General features: G+C 43.4%; 1 protein-coding gene across 1 annotated transcript in view; it reads left to right on the top strand.

Moving 5' to 3' along the window:
• The window catches only part of gfpt1 (glutamine--fructose-6-phosphate transaminase 1), a 44,593-nt gene extending 26,462 nt beyond the window's left edge, over positions 1 to 18,131 (top strand). The window contains exons 15-19 of the mRNA XM_048243491.1: positions 850 to 964; positions 2,977 to 3,104; positions 5,608 to 5,775; positions 6,312 to 6,473; positions 15,549 to 18,131. Of these exons, the coding sequence (XP_048099448.1) occupies positions 850 to 964; positions 2,977 to 3,104; positions 5,608 to 5,775; positions 6,312 to 6,473; positions 15,549 to 15,593 (618 nt within the window). The 3' untranslated portion in view covers positions 15,594 to 18,131. The remainder of the gene's footprint in view (positions 1 to 849; positions 965 to 2,976; positions 3,105 to 5,607; positions 5,776 to 6,311; positions 6,474 to 15,548) is intronic.
• The last annotated feature ends 1,926 nt before the right edge of the window (positions 18,132 to 20,057 follow it).

Genomic DNA, 20,057 nt, shown 5'->3' with positions numbered 1-20,057 from the left:
GGGTGTTGTGAATTTGAGAAGTTTTTTTTGGGTGGCGGCTGATATGAGGTGCGGTCGGGGTGGGATGGGGTGGGTTGTGTAGATTTGGACAAGCATTAAAGTCTTTTTATTTTACTGAAATGGACACCACTATAGACAACCTATAGCGGTTGATGGACGAGGGGTTGTGTGTGTGTGTGTGTGTGTGTGTGTCTCTGTGTAGGGTGTGTGTGTATGTATGTCTGTGTAGGGTGTGTGTGTCTGTGTAGGAGTGTGTGCGTGTGTGTGGAGGGCAGGGTGAGTTGGACGAGTGTGGCGGCACTGCGGCGGCTTTCTAGAGTTTACTGAGCGGTGCGGCGCAGTTTACTGAGCGGCCGTGGGGATCTGACCGAGGGAGAGGCCAGCGCTGAGGCGGAGTGCAGTGCCGTCATCTTTGGCTGTGTGCGGAGCGAGCAGTGAGCGCCGCACAGCGCGGACCGGCCCGGTGCTAAAACCCAAGCGGCCAGGCGCTTTTTCTTTTTCTCTCCGGGTGGGGAGCCAGAGTGGGTGTGGACGGCCATTACGCATCTCTCTCTCTCTCTCTCTCTCTCTCTCTCTCTCTCTCTCTCTCTCTCTCTCTCTCTCTCTCTCTCTCTCTCTCTCTCTCTATATATCTCTCTATATAATATCTCTCTCTCTCTTTCTTTCTTTTCTTTCTTTCTCTCTCTCTCTCTCTCTCTCTCTCTCTCTCTCTCTCTCTCTCTCTCGGCAACACTAGAGCAGGAACCTGGGGAGCACCTGTGAGCTCATGGTCATTTGTGGTGGGGTATCTGGCGACTGGTTAAACTCTCTCTCTCTCTCTCTCTCTCTGTGTTTTGTGTTCTCTTGCAGGCGTACACCAGTCAGTTTGTGGCCCTCATCATGTTTGCTCTGATGATGTGTGCTGACAGGATCTCCATGCAGCCACGCAGGAGAGAGATCATCCAGGGCCTGAGAGTCCTGCCAGGTACAGTACTCTTGTAACACAGACACACACACATACTGTAAGTGGAAGCAAGCCTTCACTCTTCCCCTCTCTCTCTCTCCCTCACTCTCTCTCTCTTTCTCTCTGTCTGGAAGAGATGACCTTTTCAATCAGTTCCGCTCACACAAACTTAAACATAGCAGCTGAGATTTTTTTTCTCCCCCATATGAGTCGTGTCGCGCGTCCTCATAGTCAGGCGCGCCCGCTCTTAACCCTTAAGCTGTGACGGGAATGTTGGAAATTGAACGTTCTGAAGAATATCTGGGTTCATTAAGTTCAACATGGAACTTTCCATTGTTGCAGAATAGAATCTTCTGCCGGAATGTTCAAAACTCTCCTGCTGAAGGTGTTGCATGGAAACACAACCCAGTCGCACAGCATGCAGGCTTCACTCTCTGGTCCTACAGGGCTATAGTGGGAGAGCCCACTACGAGGTCACTAGACACCCGATGTGACCGCCGCTGCAGTGTGGACAGTAAGGTCAGACAGAGGTCAGCTAGCGGTGATGCTGTTAGAGGTGGAAGCTCTCCAAGCATGCACTTGGCACGGGGATGGCAAAGTTCAGGTTCATGAAAGGAAAAGTCCTGCTGAGCGCCCACACTGTGGCCTTCCACGTGTTAAGGAAGCTGTGGCTTCCATTACTGGTACCTAATAGTTCGAGTTTCGATAATACTGTACTGCTGCTTTGCAAATCCGGATTGCAGCAACGTAACACTTTTTTCAATGATTAACTTGTTTGAGCACCTTTTTCCGAGGCATGCTAAGGGATTGAAACTGCGACTAATACCTGCATCTTTCAGTGGCTGTTGTGCACAGCAGCAAGTGCTGTTTTGATTGGCTAACGTCACAGCGGGGCTCTCTGATTGGCTAGCCGTATGCCTGGACACAGGCTGATCTTGCTCACTTGGCTCCCGCTCCTCTGCGAGGGCCGTAGCGGGGCGCCGCCGTGTTTACAGAGGCGGGGCGGGCGACGGGAGGGAGGGTGGGAGTAGCCCTCGCGCTCTGCTGCTTGGCCGCCGGTCCTGGAACGATCCGCAGGACCGCAAGTGTCCGACGGGGTGGCCACCCCCCTTCGCCTCCCTCTCTCTCTGTCTCTCCATCTCTTTTTCTCCCTCTCTCTTGGCCTTTGTCTCTCTCTCTCTCTCTCTCTCTCTCTCTCTCCCCTTCTCTCTCACACTGTCTGTCTGTCTCTTTCTTTCTTTCTTTCTTTCTTTCTTTCTCTCTCACTGTCTGTCTCTCTCCATCTGTCTGTCTCTTTCTTTCTTTCTCTCTCTTTCTTTCTGTCTGTCTCTCTCTCTTTCCCTCTCTGACTCTGCGGAGCTGAGACAATGTGAATGAGGTCAGGAATGTTTGGCTGGCTGTTCCTTTCTGCACTAGCCGCCACCTCCTCTTCCTCTTCCTCCTCCTCTTTCTCCTCCTCTGCCTCCCTCCATGACTTCCAGCAAGTCCCGAGTCTGAGCGCAGCCCCTCGAGCCCCAAACCCCCACGCCCAGTCTTTTCACAGCTGGCCTCTGCTGCAGTTCCCCATCCCCCACCTGTTCCAGCCCCATCCCGTCCCAGAGCAGTCTGCGGAGCAGGTCAGGTCTCTGACCGTGAGAGTGACCATCTCTTGGTGCTTAACTTGAGGGTTTAACTGAAGCCTCTGATTGGGGCTGTTCACTCGGTGAGCTCAGAGGCGTTGGCCTGGGTTCTGTTGTGCTGACCTCAGATGACCCACAAGTGTAATGAGTGCAGCCTTGTTTCCCGCTTCCTTGTTTTTATGCCAAATTGATGTGTTGGTTCTCTTTGTGTTTAGGTCTTGACTTTGTGTTTGCTTTTGTTCCATTATCATAATGTGGTTGTTGGATGTGTGTGTGTGTGTGCACATGCATAGGCATGTGTTTGTTTTGATTCTGTCTAATATCGCTCCTGGCCTGTCATTGTATATGTCTGTATGTGTATGTTTCTCATTGTTGACAAGCGTTCATCTCTGCTGTGTTGTGTCCTGTCCTCAGACCTGATTAAAGAGGTGCTGAGTCTGGATGATGAAATCCAGCGGCTGGCTACGGAGCTCTACCAGCAGAAGAGTGTCCTTATCATGGGCAGAGGCTACCACTACGCCACCTGCCTGGAGGGAGCTCTGGTCAGTCAGCTTAAAACACACACACACACACACACACACACACACACACACACACACACACACACACACACACACATACAGTTGTGTCCATATGTGTAGTGGTCAGCTTGACTTCAAGAATGGAATTACTCTTAATTAGGTCTTTCTGAGTATTCTTTGTAGCTTTTAGCATTCTTTAATGCTTTGCTTTATTTACCTTGCATGTGTTTTTACTCACACAGACAAAGTGAGGATATACAGAAACTGACCTAATTATTGTGGTACTTGTGACATGTTTTCTCAAATCAAAAACCTCATCGTTTGTCATATTTTCACCTTTAACGTCCTCTATTGCGCATGATTTGATATGATCTTAATTTCCTCATATGAAACAGATGTGGTCATGTCAAATTCCACCGCCTTTGTTTTTAACTCCACCCAAGTGTTGAGCCAGCTGATTCCTCTAATTGGTTTAGTTCTTTAGGACTCATATTAATTAGTTCAGCCAGATGGTTAAGATGAGAAACTGTAATCTCCACCTTTCTTATAAAATTTGATTTCAGCCCACAGCATGTATGGCTATGAGAGATAAATAATGTCATTAAGAGCATTGTTTTATTATGGTTGTTATTAAGTCTCTGAACTGAGATTTAAGGCCTCTTAGCCAGGACTGTGTGTGTGTGTGTGTGTGTGTGTGTGTGTGTGTGTGTGTGTGTGTGTGTGTGTGTGTGTGTGTGTGTGTGTGTGTGTGTGTGTGTGATCAGTGTGGGGATTCCCCTAGAGGCCATGTGTTCGGAAATAGAACAGTAATAAAACCTTAAACTTTTTCTGAGAGCTTACATAAAAAAATAAATGAATAAAAGCTCATTTTAGTTGCCAGTGCCACCTACATCCACATAATACATCCACATAATAACCAACTGTTATGATATGCACTGTAGTCACAGCACCAGTGTAGCTATTGGGGCTTAATTAGATGCTATCTGAAATGCCAGGGCCTTTTCAGAGTTTCCCAGCGGCGGCGGTATCAGCGTCTCGTATTCCGCACCAGACTCGTTTACCTCAGAGAGCAGCCTTCACTCGTCCATGCCAATCATTAATGAGACGGGCGTAATGGGGTTTACTTTGGACGCCACCTGTTTGCGCTGGTTCGGATTACTGGCCGGTACCGCTGCCATTGTTTCTCCCCACGTCCATCTTTCCCCCTCACACCAGCTTTCCCCCTCACACCAGCTTTCCTCTCCTCTATGGTGCGCCATTACTCTCCCCCCTCCCCACACTCTGCTCGCTCGCTCTCTTTTCTTCAATGTTAAGACCTTTTCTTTTTCTCTTCTCATCTTTGTTTTCACACTGTCTCCCTTTCACAAGTCAGAACTGTCCCATTTTTTTCTTTTCTCTATCCATTCCGCTCCTCTGTCCTTATTCTCTCTCTCTCTCTCTCTCTCTCTCTCTCTCTCTCTCTCTCTCTCTCTGTCTCTCTGTCTCTGTCTGTCTGTCTGTCTGTCTCTTTGTCTGTCTCTCTCACTCTCTCTCTCACACACACACACACACACACACACACACACACACACACACACACACACACACACACACACAAACTCTCTTAATCAAACACATACACACACACCACCTGACACTAATGGTAAAGCTGAGTGTCTCCAGTTGGCTTCATGCAGCCCAGTACCACTTTGAAGAGTAATGCATAATTGCCCCCATTTTCCCTAAAGCTGTTAGGGAGGGGAGGTGGTGGTGGGTTGGGAGGGTGCTTTCCATCACGCAAAGCGCTCCACTAAAGTCTTGAGCCTCACAGGCTGGAATGCACAGCCAGCCGAGGTGTTTTTGATCACGGTAGTAAATTAGTGCGCAGCGGCTATACAGGCGCCCTGATTGCAACCATACCCCCGCACTCATGCAAACGGATCCAGGCCCATGGCTGCCTGTCGGCCCGACGGCCAGCCTGTAGTGATGAAGGGGCGCAACAGGGGGGTGGGGGGGGGGGGGGGGGGTCAGTGATGGAGTCACATGACTGCAGAAGTCAGACAGCAGCAACAACAGAGAGGTCCATCACTGCTCCTGTCTCCGTGTGCTCCAGAGCTCCTCAGGAAACCAAATGACCGTGCAAAGGAATCGGCCATTTTTAGGCCTGACTCATTGTAAAAAAATATCTCAGTACACTTAAACAACTTTGCTGCTTGAAGTATGCCATGTAAGTGCAGCACATGGCAACAAGTCCCTCTGCTCTCTGATCAGAATTATGGTACCCAAACTCACATTCGCTATCTGCTGGTTTGCATCATGGTGAACTCACAAATGCACACTGACATACAGGGTTGAAAGATTACACCCCTTTTACCTGCTGCCATAAATGCAGAGTGTGTTTGTCTAGCAGTGTTAAGAGTACTGCTTATAATTCTATTGTGGAATGGCTTAATACTATATATGGACCTTGTTTACCTTGTTTACCTTCTCTTGGAATACAAGTAAAAGAATTTAAATGTTTGGTTGGTTGTTTGTTTGTGTACAGAAAATCAAGGAGATCACGTATATGCACTCTGAGGGCATCCTGGCTGGTGAGCTGAAGCATGGACCTCTAGCACTGGTGGACAAGCTGATGCCCGTCATCATGATCATCATGAGGGACCACACGTACAACAAGTGCCAGAACGCCTTGCAGCAGGTGGTGGCACGACAGGTGAGGGCCACAGGACATCTTCTAGAAGCTTCCACTACTTTGAGAAAACGGAGGCTCGGGGTCCTCTCTCTTCTTGCCTTTTTCTGTCTCTTTGTCTTTCTTTCTTCTCGCGCACACACTCTCATATTAATGTCAAAGCAAGCTTGGCAGGTATACTTAATGACTTCTATTTTTTTCTCCCTCCTAATCTCTCTCTCTTTCTGTCTGTCATTTGTTCTCTCCCACCCCCCTCTCTCCTGTATGAATGCCAAGCCAATCCTGGCATGGCACGCTGGGAAGGCCACATTGTGTTTGTAATGGCACTGTGCATTTCTGCACTATGTTTCTTTTACACACCAATAACATTTGAAAAAGTTATGTGGCTGTGTCATACTTCAGGCATCTGAGCAACAGTTTAAATCCAAACTGGTGTCCATTTCTCAATTCTGCCACATAGACAAACCCTGACTCTCTCCTCCCCTCTCCTCTCCTCCTTGTGCTCTGTTTTTTTTTTTTTTTTTTTTCACTGATGTGTATTGTGTTTTTGTCCTGCTCAGGGCCGGCCTATCGTCATCTGTGACAAGGACGACTACGAGACCATCAAGAACTCAAGCCGCACCATCAAGGTTCCGCACTGCGTGGACTGCCTGCAGGGCATCCTCAGCGTCATTCCCCTGCAGCTGCTGTCCTTCCACCTGGCCGTGCTCAGGGGATATGACGTAAGTAACCTCAAGTCCACACACACACACACACACACACACACACACACACACACACACACACCTGAGCACTATACCATTAGAGGTCGAAAACTCTGGCTAAGTCCTACCATGTATTGTGTGCACTTAACAGAGATTGTTTCACTAGTTATCTAATCTACCTGGCTGCTGGTTTGGAGGAATATGTGGTATTTATCCAGCTCTCTAAGAACACTGGATTGAATATGTATGGTTTCAAAAGTGACCTGGATAAGACTATAAACTTTAGTTATTGGGTTAGCTTCAACTAGTTGGCAGCAGCTAGCCACCTTAAACTCGATATGAGGTGAGTTTGGTGAAGCTTTAGGGACCAGCCTTCCTTTTAATGAGCTTTGAATTAACTTCAGTTGGTTAGCAGGCTCCTAGGATTATATGATGGTGAAAAGAAGAGGATTGTGCTGCTCAATGCAAAAACAAAAAAGCTTATTTTTAGTCAGGGTGGTGAAGCTCTGCAGATTAGCTTGGCTGTGTGTGGGTAACAGACTGCATGTTCTCAATATGATTTTGATTAATTAAAACTGATGAGGCCTCTGATGATTGCAACATGTCTGCATTTTTATGGACAACAATTAAGTTATTGAATGATATATTGACCATATGTTGGCCAATTCCTTCACACACCAGGTAATTACTTCCCTGGGTTATCGTAAACACACGTCACAGATTCTTTAGTGCTCATGGGCTAAGTGCCTGCAATAAATGTGCACCTTTCAGATTACGTAAATGCTCCTAAGCGATGTCTAGACCTGCGGCTGGTGAATAACTGATTGTGAAAGCTGCTTGTGCATTAGCAATAATGCGTTCACCAGTCTAAAACTATTTTGTTTTTTCTTTAAACTCCATAAGCAGCGACATCGAGAAGTTTCAGTCAAAACTGAACAATACTGTTTAAACCATTTTTGTCTTGTGTTATTTACAGTGTTGGGCAAGTTACTGAAAATTAGTAATTAGTTACAGTTACTAGTTACTTATTTTAAAAGTAATTGAATTACATTACCAGTTACTGTATATCAAAAGTAATTAGTTACTAAGGAAAGTAACTTTTAAGTTACTTTTATGTCTGCTTTTTAAATGTAAATATCAGGGCTCCGAAAACCCAAAATGAACGGAATTTTACGAGGAGCGGAAACGGAAACGAAAACAAAATGGTCTTTAACTGTTACGGAACAGAAACGTTATTCTGAAATCCACAAAACCGGTTAATAACGGTTTTTTTTTCGTTCTCTATATATTTTTATAAAATTTCACAAAAGCATATCCTAAGTGTTCTACTCGTTTGATTTGATTTCTGCAGTTTGAAAAAAAAAAAAAAAAGAATAAATGGACCTTTGGTCCAAATGTGTATATTTTGGTCCAAATTTGTATATTTTGTCTTGCTGTTGTAATGTAACCTATCCGTCTGCCACTTCCGATCTTAGGCCAGCTCGTAGCGTAGGCTACTGAAACTGTTTTGGAAATTGTTTGTATACCCTATGCGTAATAGCCTATTTTGCCTGTCCGCCTTGTCGCTTTTAAAGTCGGGATTTGAAATGTTTTACAAATTATAGCCTATTCTATGTAGAAGAGTTAAACGGGAAATCTGAGATAGGCCTTGTCAGCAACAGACAGGTTTGTTTTTAAACAGGGTTGGAATTATAGCGCAAGCCTTTGAAGATCTCCATATGGATAAAACTTAGGCTACAACCAGGTAAGGAGTTTAGCATGTATCCAGAAATATTTTTGATAAGAAATTATTTATAGGCATAGGTTAGGCCTACAGTAAGTCTGTAAGCTATGGGATGGATAGCCCATCTGAATGTTTTTTGATGCCGCCTGTGATTTATTATTTTTGGGCATAGCTACGGTATAGGCTAAATCAAGGGGAAATAATGAGTATGTCTATTCTAAGGTAAAGTCCACAAAATAGACTTGATAGGCCCGCCAAACACTGCGGAACTTTAAGAACGAGCGATATTTTTCGTTCCGAACCGGTTCAGGACCGATATGTTGGTGGCGGAACGCATGCAAGAACGAAAACGTTAAACATAGGCCTACCTGAACCATTCGGAACGGAACGTTTGAAAAATAATTTCGTTTTCAAGCCCTGGTAAATATGAACAGTACTGAACAGAAACACAATACACATATTTTTCAGACCTATTTATTGTAACCAACAGGGCAACAGGCCTTCAAATCAAGCAGTTGTACATTTCCTTTAAATACTTGAAACAAAATAACTGTCTCAGTCATTTGACAGTGTTTTTTTTTTTACCACATTAGGCCCAATTAAATAAAAGTGATTGGCCTACCGTATTAACACTAATTAAAAGAGAAAACAAAGGTGCCTTGAGGTGCTGCATATAATTGAATATAGTATAAGTATATATGAATATATATGTGATTTAACAAAAGGTTAAAATGGTTTAACAAACATGCCTCATAAGGCAAAGCTAAATAGAGATGAGATTCTTAAAGGAACACGCCACCCAATGTCAGTAGTAATATATGTTCTTACCTTAACTTTCACGAGTTGAGTCATACCTCTCCCGTGTCGGTACGTGCACTCAAACACTCTGGTCTTGGGCTGGACTGTGTTAGCATGTTGCTATGCTAGCGGCTTTGCCGTAACTAACCGTAGAAGTAATCAAAACATCCACGTTTTCCCCGACTTAAAATACAGTTGCACGTGTAGTTGATAGAAATGTCACGGCCCGCGCAACATGAAACGTCGATTTTCCCAAGCGAATAAACAGGAGCACTACAATGTGTGCCGCAATAGCACTTGGGAGTACTGACCTAAGCGTAGTAGTATTGTTAACACCTAATTGTAGATCCTATCCACCACAGAGTTTAGAATCCATGCTGGATCGACCCTCAGCCTCTCCCTCCCCTCTGAGCGAGAGAGAGGCGCACACACACTAGAGATGCGCTGATGGGCTATTATTTCAACCATAACTGCATAGCAAAACTTATCATCCATCAGCCATCCATCAGCACAAAAGTTCTTTGACCAATTTTCAAAACCGCACCCGCCCACCATCCACTGGTTGTTTTAATGTAGGCTATATGGGTGATGCAGCGCTGCTGACGTGAGGCTAGAAAGCCCTTGCCTGTTCTAGAAAGACTGATCCAATGCAGCAAATATATTAAAAGGCTAAAGTCGTACATTGGCTATGTTGTAGCCTATCCCTAGAATATCAGCAGCAAACTCAGTCTCTGTCTCGCAAAACAGTCTCCAAATAAAACGCACATCGGCCTGTTGCCTATTCTGCCAGCTTGTGACAATATATCGTCCAAAATGCTTGATTGCATTGCATTCTCCACATTTTTAGCTAAATTTTCATGTACCACATCAGCATTTTTGTTCAGTGAATCTTTCCGACACGGGAGAGGTATGACTCAACTCGTGAAAGTTAAGGTAAGAACATATATTACTATTGACATTGGGTGGCGTGTTCCTTTTAACAAACGTAAAAATGGGCTAACAAGTCTCATCTCTCACCTCTGACCAGTACCCACAACATTGCTAGCTCTCAAACCAGTTATTGTACCTGAAGAGGAGAAGCTTCTCAAACTTTTGATCTGAGAGCCTATAGACCCTTTCAACAATAAAAACAAAAACAATGCTTGAACGTTCTAGTTGGGCCCCAATCTACTTCCTCTGCATTAAGATAACATATGGAATGTTAAAAAGGAAGTCTTGTGGGGCCAACTATGATGCTGATAATGGAACTCTCTTGAAAGGGTCCATTCCTCTTTGTAGAGAGAATCAGGTTCCCAAGGCTAAAGAGTCTTTCCACCGGGGCACTGGTTGGAGTAGCTGCATTATATTTAAGTGATACTCTCCTTATTATGGGAAACTGACTCAGAGCGTCCATCCCTGTGGCTCCTGATTTAAAGTAATCAGCTACTTCATTTTCAACAGAGACATAGGCGTCCTCACTCTCATCAAAGCTAAAGAATTCATCCTCTTTGGTAGATGGCCGGCGCTGTGTTGTTGGGGTTTCCCCTGGGTGCTCATCCTGCTCTGGGACATATTTTCTGCCTTCTGCTACTAGACATGCTTTTACCAGGTCCTTCCTCTCTTGGTCACGCAGCCAACGTAACTTGAACTTGGGCAGGGTCACAGCAGCCAGTAGAGCATCTTTATCCTCAAGAACACGTGCAAATCGTGTTTTGATTGCCTGAAATACATGACACAAAAGACATAACAAGTTTTAAAAACAAGTGTATTATACAATAAGCATACTGTATTTGGCATAGCATAAATCTAACTACGGCCCCAACTGTGGCGCAACTGGCTGGAGCACCTGCACTGTACGCCGGCGACCCGCTTCCCACTTCCTTCCTGTCATTCTCCACTGTCCTCTCATTAAAGGCATAAAAAAAAACAAAAAATATAATAATACATAAATCTAACTACAGAGCAGTCTTGACCTGCACTTATAAATACTTCACATTATCTAGACACAAATAAATGCAACTGATTTTATTCAATTCGGCCACAGGTATCTCAGAAATTCGAGCTACCGCATCATAGAACGAATTCCACCTGGTGGTGCAAGGTACAAGCAGCTTCTTAGCAATAACGTCGTTGACAATCTCCGAAGCCACCGTTGACCGACTTGCCTTGTTCCACAGCCCTGCGCATTTTGTGGTAGCATTTCTGTAGATAGATTTCGTTTCCGGCTTTGACATTAGCCACTTATCGACATCAGTGCATGAGATGAGCTTCAATGTGTGCGATGCGCATCTGTGATGCGGGGGTAAAACCACGTCATTGAACTCGACAGCATTATCTAGCACATCCCCAATGTTTGTAAAAGTCGCCTCATCCTCCTCCAAATGATCTTCAGTGTGGCTCAGGTGGCTGGTACATTTGAAACGCCTTGACAAAATTAGAACCATTGTCAGTAACAGTTGCTGTCACTTTGAGAGATAGGCCATAGGATGAGTGGATGTTGTCTATTTCGGTTACAATAATGTCATACGTATGTCGGCCCTTGAATCTCTGGCATGCCAGGGCTGATTTTCCACGTAGCATATTGTTCGGATTAATCCAATGTGCAGTTACACCTAGAAAGCTTTTATTGTAAGCAGTCCAGATGTCTGCTGTGGTGGAGACATGTTGTAAACCCTCAAATGTTTTTTTTAGCTCAACCTGCATTTTCGCATATTCTCTGTCTAAATAGCTGGAAAACGTCTTCCTGCACATTTGTCCCGAGCCTCTATTTATCACGGGTATTTTGCTTATTAGTTGCCTGAAGGCAACTGACTCGACAGTTGACAGAGGATGCATGTCATCGACAAAATACCTCGCAATCAATTTATTTAGCTCTGCCTGGCTTATCGGCTGCACTGCAGACCGTGGCCTAAAGTCAAGCTTTGGTTGTTTGCATGGAGTGGCGCCTTCAACATCTGTAGGGCTGTCTTTCGCTACTAGCTTTGTCGAAGCGTGTGATGGGGATGTGGATAAGTTCTAGATGTGGATAAGTTCTTTACACCTGCACATAATTTACAACTCACCACTACATTTTTGTCTTTAATTTCGACGAGCGAAAAGTAATGTCCATACTTCCAGGAGAGAAAGCTCGTTCTATCCGCACTCTTAGCCATTGTGTAGTTGAATGCTCATTGATTGATTCGATTGGTGTATCATTGCGCCACCAAGGTCCTGCAACGTTAAATCAGAAGCAGCAAAGTAGGCCTATTTTGTCTTCTTGTCTGCAAGTGTTAATATTTCACAAAAGAGAGTTACAAACTCATTTAAATTTCAGTAATTGTAACTGCGTTACTTGATTTTACTGCTAAACTTGCTTGTTACTGCTAAACTTGCTTGTTACTGCTAAAAGTAGTGGAATTACAGTAACGCGTTACTCCCAACACTGGTTATTTAGTCTTTTGACTGACATTTGAGCTGGTCTTACATATTCAAGTCTTATCAAACTTAACCAGAGTCTAATTCTTTGACCCTAAGCAGTGGCCTTCTTGATACATAGTCCCAAGCCACATTGGAAATATGCACTGAATCCCTGATAAAGAAGATGCCTGAAGTCCTTAATGCTGAGCATACAGTGGGCGTTCCTTTCAAATGGTGTGAAGCTGCGTGAAGCTTTAGTACCACTTTCAAAAAAAAGCTACCATTGAACATAATTGTTGCCGAGAGGAATCCCAGCCTACGAATTCAATAACAAAATAAATCATGCATAATTAAACATTACCTCGATTTAGGCTACTTGGGTATGGCTTAAGGCTTGACTACATGTTGGTAACGAAAATCGAAATCTGCTTTTGATAGCCTACCGGTGCCGCTCCACAAAACGAAAAAATATCTTAATTTGCTGTCTACATTATTGTCAGTGTTGCGGGTAACGCAACTACGCAAATCAAAACAGTGTCTTGTGTGATAATTGAGCCAGTAGAGAAATAACTGTTCAGAATTAATCTGTAGCCTTGGGTAGGCTTCTGCAGAAAACAATGTTGTTGGCGATTTAATACTATCTGGCAACATTTTTAACAGGCTACGCAATAGAGGCTTAGACAACTATGACCCACGTTTTGGTTTCGTAAATTAATTTGCCCTACTTCTTGACTGCAATGTAGTCAATTGACTGAATTAGCAATCTGTTTATTTTATTTTATGAAGCCTATACAGTAGATCACCTGCCAACGGAGGTTAATATGCTCTATATTTTGTCCAAATGATGTCTGTCTATCATCGTTGCACTCGGAGAAAACCAGAATGTTTCATTTGTCCTGCGTTTCTTCTACAGCTGCAAACGGGATTCACTCGCAGTTAACCAAATATTTCTCTATTAGGGCAGGGCAGGCATATTTCTGGCTATTAAATTATTTCTAAACCAGTCTGCTAAAGTCTGTAGTGAAGTCTGTGTAGGGTTTTCCAGGCTCCATTTCTTTTTACGAGACACCCTGCTCACTTGAGACATCTGCCGGTTGTTTGGGTTGTTGCAGCGTCACTGAAAAAATACAAATTAAAGTTGCGTGATCCCGTGCACGGACCGCGAGGGAAGCTGGCCAAATCGAAGCACTGCCCACTGAATGGTGCTCTCTCAGAAACTTCACAGCTAACGTGTTTCATCAGCCAGAGCACTCTAGAAGACCAGACTGGCCAAAGACACTCCCATCCTGTCCACATAGTACTCAGACTTCTGGTGTGTGTCAGAAGGTTGTGGAAAGAGAGACTATTTACGAATGTTGGAAATTGAACGTATTAAAGAATATCTGGGTTCATTGAATTCAACATAGAATTTTAGAACCTTACATTGTTGCGGAATAGAATCTTCTGTTCGAATGTTCAAAACTCCCCTGCTGAAGGGTTGTTGAAACTTATATTACCTGTTTTCAGACATGTCGTCCGCAATATATGCGAATCTTGTCCGACCCTTTGGGGTGATTCATATATGATGCTTACAGGCGGGCATAATGCGGACATTATGTGTGAACGACATAGACCAGGGGTGGGCAAACTGCGGCCCGCGGGTGTTGTGTGGCCCGCCGGCCAATTTTCAAAACCCAATGTGGCCCTTGAGGCAAAAAGTTTGCCCACCCCTGACATAGACGCACATGAACAGAATCTCTCTCAACAGAAGGTTGGACGTGGTTGAACACGCACATGAACAGAATCTCAGCATGTTCTTCGCTTCATTACAGGTTTCCTGTAATCCTTAAAAAGTCGCGGATCCTTAAAAAGTCTGTCTTTCGGTTTTTAAGGCCTAAAAAAGTCTTAAATTGTCTGGAATGTCTTGAATTTTCGAAAAGGAGGTATTAAATTTGTGTAGGCTATGGGACCGCCAGCGAGTGCAAGAGCGAGAGCGAGTGAAAAGGTCAACACCTTTTTGTGTATTTTTTAAACGCAATTGTGTAAGTGACTATAAGGCTACTGGAGGAAGTGTAGTGGTTGCAGATGTGAAGGTGTTTTTCACGGGTGTCATTAAAGGTGTGAAGGTGAAAGGTGTAGAAATATGCCTGACGTTTTCGTGGAGTAGCCGAGGCTTGAGATATGCAGGTACACGAGCAGTAGAGTGAGAGGGAGAAAGAGTAACGGCTCATACACAGTTGCGTGGGTTGCAGTGCTGGAGACTCATCCCGTTCACTTTACATGGGCTTACGTCATCCGTTGCCGAACTGAATTGTGGGTTCGTTGCGTCGCGTTGCTCCCGTCGCTCGCGTTGAGAAGTCCAGCTGTTGCTGCACCGACTGACGGCACCAGCAAATCAAATTACGAACAAGCAAAAAACGGTTATACCTTAAGTCATTTGCATAGTTACCGTCGGGAACACCCACTGGCATGCATTGACTGAACGCAACATAGGGTGGCCATACGTTCAGATTTAGGCCGGACATACGGATTTTAAAAGCCCTGTCCGGCGCTGCCTCAAGCCGGACGCTCATTTGTTCTCCTTTTTGGAGTTGCGCTGGGCTTCTAAAATCTTTGCTCGGACGCAGCATTGTTTCACAAACTATGGACACGAAGACTGCTGGTCAAATTATGCGCAGTGCTTCTGTCACTCGTTTGATAATTTGCTGCGCAATTAATGAAGGAACCACGAACTGACAGAAAAATAAAACAAACATTTTCGCAATCAGGAGGAAATACAGGCTAAGATGATCTGTTTGCATCTCTCCAGCGTGTGTTGCTGGCCTAGCCTAAGTAAATATCCGTCTAAGTTATAATAGCCTACCAGTAATATCTGTCTGCAGCTTGCTTGCCAGCCTTTCCCAGTACTTCGCAAAAGTTGTGAAATATCGCCGACTGGCTACATAAAAAAAAAAAAACGCATCTGTAAATATGTTTATAATACGCGTGTGCTTGAGATGAAACCAGCCGTTTTTCAGCAGGAATATGCGAGGAGGACCTATCTCCTTAATTAATGGGGTGGTTTTACTTTTCCCATACATTTTTTTTTAAAACCCGTCTAGTTTAGCTTGAAGACATGCATTGGATCACTAAAGCATCTCCAAAGAAGGAACAACACTGGAACTTTAGTAGCATTGTTTGGTGACATGTTTTCCCCCTTTTCTGTCCTCTTTCTCCAGGTGGACTTCCCAAGGAACCTGGCCAAATCTGTAACCGTGGAGTGAAGACGCCCCCCTTCCTCTCCACAGAGCCCCAGAGTGTGACTGTTCACCTCAAACACACACACACACACACACACACACACACACACACCTGTGCAGGAACCGATCTCACACTCAGCTGACATGAAGAGTGATGAGGAAATCAAGTCAACACGTATAAGCATTGATGAAGAAATCAAGTCAACACATATAAGCATGTGTTGTTTAGTCTGACAGGTCTTTTTAAATGGAATTATTACTTTCATATTCAAGGACTTATACAAAGCTGTTTTTTCCTCCCTTAGATTATTGTACATGACTGTTTGTTTTTGTCAATTATGTTCCTTTCTTTTTTTTAAGTGTCAGTGGTGGCAGGGTATGGGTATGCACTTGGTTGGCATGTAGCTGCTTTCGTCCTGGGATAACTGGACTTCTGACCTTTTAAACTCTGCTCCGGGGCCTGCTTTATCCAGATGTATTTTTCTCCGGAACTGTCTGTGGTTACAGAATGAGTCCACATTAGATAGTCACTAATGTCGCAGTCAGGAGTTCAGCCAGAACTCTTGGCGTTTCTCTCTTGAGCAGAGGGGGTTGGTGTTTGGATGTTACTAGGGGGATATTTTCACAAATGAATAGATGTAATTGTTGATTACAGGACAGTAAGGGGATTATTCTCTGTTGCTAAGTGGTAATAATGTAAGAAGTATGTGTACTCTGATGGTTGCTCTGTTACTTAGCCATGCTAGAATGATGTAAACATGAGGTGGTGAAGATGCGCTCGCCATCTTTTATATTGATTTAAGTGTAGTAGATCTGTAAACAAGACATCAGGCTGCTACAAGCTCAGTTATTATCCAAAAATGGATATTACCCACAGTCCTAACATGTCTGTTTGTATGTGTGTCGTCTGAATGCATTCCAGAGTGTGATGGGAAATGTTCCCACACAAGAAGGACATTTTTGCCAACTCTAACTGTGTGTGCTGATAGATCTGCCAGTGACCTTGTATAAAACAATCCTGCCTACAGAGTACATGCTGTTATTTTGATTTTATTATTTTCAAGTAGTACAGAAGAGGCTAATGCAGGCTTGTCACTATTCAAGGGTATTGATGAGGGAGAGGAGAGTGTATGTTAAAATAGACGCCCAAAAGAGACCAGGGATCTGTGCAATGTATAGTTCTATACATGAAGTGCAAACACTTGAGACTCCACTACAGTGATGAGGGCCATGGTCTGCGGAGAAAATTTGTGTGAGAGACTCTTGCCAACATGAAACTGGGTCACCGAATCAAGAGAGAAATTTTTGGCCCGGTGATCGAGGCCAGTAATCTGAGACACAAGTCAGTCATTTCTGATTAGCGGATAGACAACCTTGTTGGTTCAGAGGAGTATGGTCTTTATTTGCTGCTTTTCGTAGTGATGATTTTTTCTGTTACAATATCAGAACCTGGTACACATTTGCGTACATCATGTGCTTGGCTGTGAAAATCAGGGTTTTTTCATTCATTATTAGGGCCTGATTAAGTTAGTTTGAGTCGGTGTTGACTATTATTGCTTGGTTGTCTACGTTTGCATAGTTTGATAGCTCTGTTACGATTTTCTTTCTTTAAATAGTTATTTATTGATTTTTGTGTTGCTTTTTAGTTTGTGGTGTTGCATGCTTTGTCTTGTGTATGCCTCGTTACTGAAGCGGCCCTGGTCATTATGGGTGGGGTCTTATGTTTACAGTAGAACAGCCAACAGCAAGTGAATAACCACATCTAATGAAGTTTGTTACTGACATTGTTTTGCCCACACAAGTTTACCCATACCGTGCCACTCATTTACATTGTCTTACCATGGGACCATTGCTTTATGTTTTGTTGTTTCTTTTTGAGTTTTCTTTTTTTATATATATATAAATACTACAAAATATTTAGATTTTTTTTTTTAATTATTTTGAAATATGTTTTTAATCAATTGCTTGTGTGCTCTGAAATGATCTTTGGATGCCGATGTGAATGTTACGTACTTATCCCCACTCATAACCATGCGTTAGAAACAGGTCAGTGAGAAACAAACCAAAAAAAGGAACAGTGTACATCCCAGTATGTTACTTAACCAAAGGTATTGTATTAAAGGCAGGGTTGATTTTGAAGGGGCTCCATTTTTTTGCAAAAGTAAAGTATACAGTGTAGTGTGTAAAACTGATTATTTTGTGACTGGTAGCAATCTGATACATGCACAATCCATGATTTCCATTACAACTCATTCCTTTTTTTTTTTTTTTTGACTTGTCACTTGAAAATGCTTTTATATGTAGTCTTATCACAAATGTAGCTGCACTGATTGCGTTAATCATAATGTTACTCTTCACTTTACTGGTCAAGAGTGAGAACGGCAATTAAGATGGGAGTAGAGATTCATTTACTGGCTATGAGTGTGTCTTTCATGTGTGATAGATTTTTAGTGGGTATGTCATGTAATTATGTGAGCCCTTTACAGCAACAGCCACCATGCCGTGGTTGGGTATGAGGACCTATTTATGATTACAACTGATGCAATAAAAAGTTATACTCAAGAGTGCGAGTCTGAAAACATTTTATTAGCTGTATAGCAACTCATTCTCTCTAAACCACCTCGTCTATTTAGTTGACCTATTGAAAACAGTCCTCGAATTAATTATTGCTGTGGATTCTGCCCACTACGGCCAGTGGCTTGTGGTCGTGGTTGATGTTTCACTATCAGAGCCGATTTTGTTTTTATTTTTTATTGATAGAAATGTGATTTTGATAAAAATGACAAAACTCCATGAATACATATGAACACAAATTAAGAGAATGGCAGACATCTTTTAAAATATCAAACATTCATTTAAAAAAATACTTTAGGTCTAATTTGATTTACAGGGTAATTATAAAATGAAATTGAATCATAAAAAAAACAACTGAATCATGGCTCAAGACCTACTTAAAAAAAGTCTACACAAATGTGCTAAAGGTCTAAACATTTTTAAATTGAACTCACAACACTATACACTTTATTTTTTATATGTAAGTTAGTAAGTATTAATATGTTAACATTAATAAGACTCAGCCTTCTATGAGTGTTGTGGACCTCCCATCAGTTCAGTGCCATGTTTCACCCTCTTTGGAACGCATAGAGCCCAAATGGAGAGGATGATTGTCCTGGCATAGCTGCTCAGTATCCACAGGAAAACAAGTACTGGCTTAATGCATCCACCGAGAGCCAAAATGGCCGCCCACATTGACAGACAGCACTGACCAAACACTGGAAGCGCTCCCAGCGCGCACTTTCTCAGTTTCCTTATAACTCCTTGTAACTGGAGCAAAGATGGATGACCGTGTCTTTCCTGTACCATCGTCACGGAGGTCTGGTTAGTCAGACATAGGGGTATTGAGTTCATTTGTTCCATACTACTTAGCTTCGGCTTTTTGGCAACAGACAGCATGCACCACATCCATCAGTTCAGCACCAGCATGGCAGAGAGAAAAGGCCCTTTCACACTGGCAAAATCGCCACGATTTTATGTACCAGAATCGCGGAACGACTGTCCCTTTCACATAGACCGAGGCGGAACGGCGGGACAAAGTGTCTCGCCAAATTTACTACCAAGCCTCCTAGACATTTTGCGAGTTTTTTCATTAAGCCACCAGTGTGAATGGGTCAAAGGCGGAAGGGGAATCAGGGCGGGCATTTCAATGCTATGTCCAGCCCACCACAGGAGATTGCAAATAAATCTAACTGATCAAAAGCAGCAATAGCAGAGACAGCACATAATGTCAACCTATAAATTCAAAGTCTCCAGTCATTCAATGCCTGCTAGAGTTGACTGTAGCTTGGAATGCAATCAATTGCCATAATAGGCTATCCTAAAATCCAGCGATAAAACAAAGCATGAACTCATGAGCGTCTGTCTGCCCTATATGTATATCCTCTGATTGTAATGCTTACAGATATCTAGGCGATATTTGTAATATTTATTTTGTATTTGGCCTGTAATAAAATCATGAACAATTTAAACACATTAGGAACCGCAAAGTTGGAGACATGCATAAAGACATTGCTGCAAATTTAAAACCGGATTACTCTGGAATGGCTAAATGTGCAGGGGAATGCTTTACACCTTTATGTTCGGTAAGGTCTGCTGTTTATTCTGATATTTGGTTTGTCATGTGTTGAGGGAAAGTTCTAGCCTGGCGGGCCATCCTATATCATTGAAATGTATAGTCTGGAATCGAACCATTTACCTCGCTTAATCCAAGGAGCGGGCAGAGAATTGTCTTTCAAACTGCCTAGGCATGCAATAGGCCAGCCAGCTACGACCATATCCGTATCCGGTTGGCAAAACGGCAAATACATCCTTCTTCGAAAGGAATTACTTAAGTGCATTGTGTTGCTCAACTTTCAAAGAAAAGCACAAGTCCAACTCCTCCAAAGTTGACGCCAACGGCGATTCAAACAACCGCTCTTCGTTAGCCATAGC

Source organism: Alosa alosa, chromosome 5 (genome assembly GCF_017589495.1).
Source record: "Alosa alosa isolate M-15738 ecotype Scorff River chromosome 5, AALO_Geno_1.1, whole genome shotgun sequence".
NCBI classification, from domain to species: Eukaryota; Metazoa; Chordata; class Actinopteri; order Clupeiformes; family Clupeidae; genus Alosa; species Alosa alosa.
Note: the sequence above shows the minus strand (reverse complement) of the source record. Positions and strands in the feature narration are given on the sequence as shown.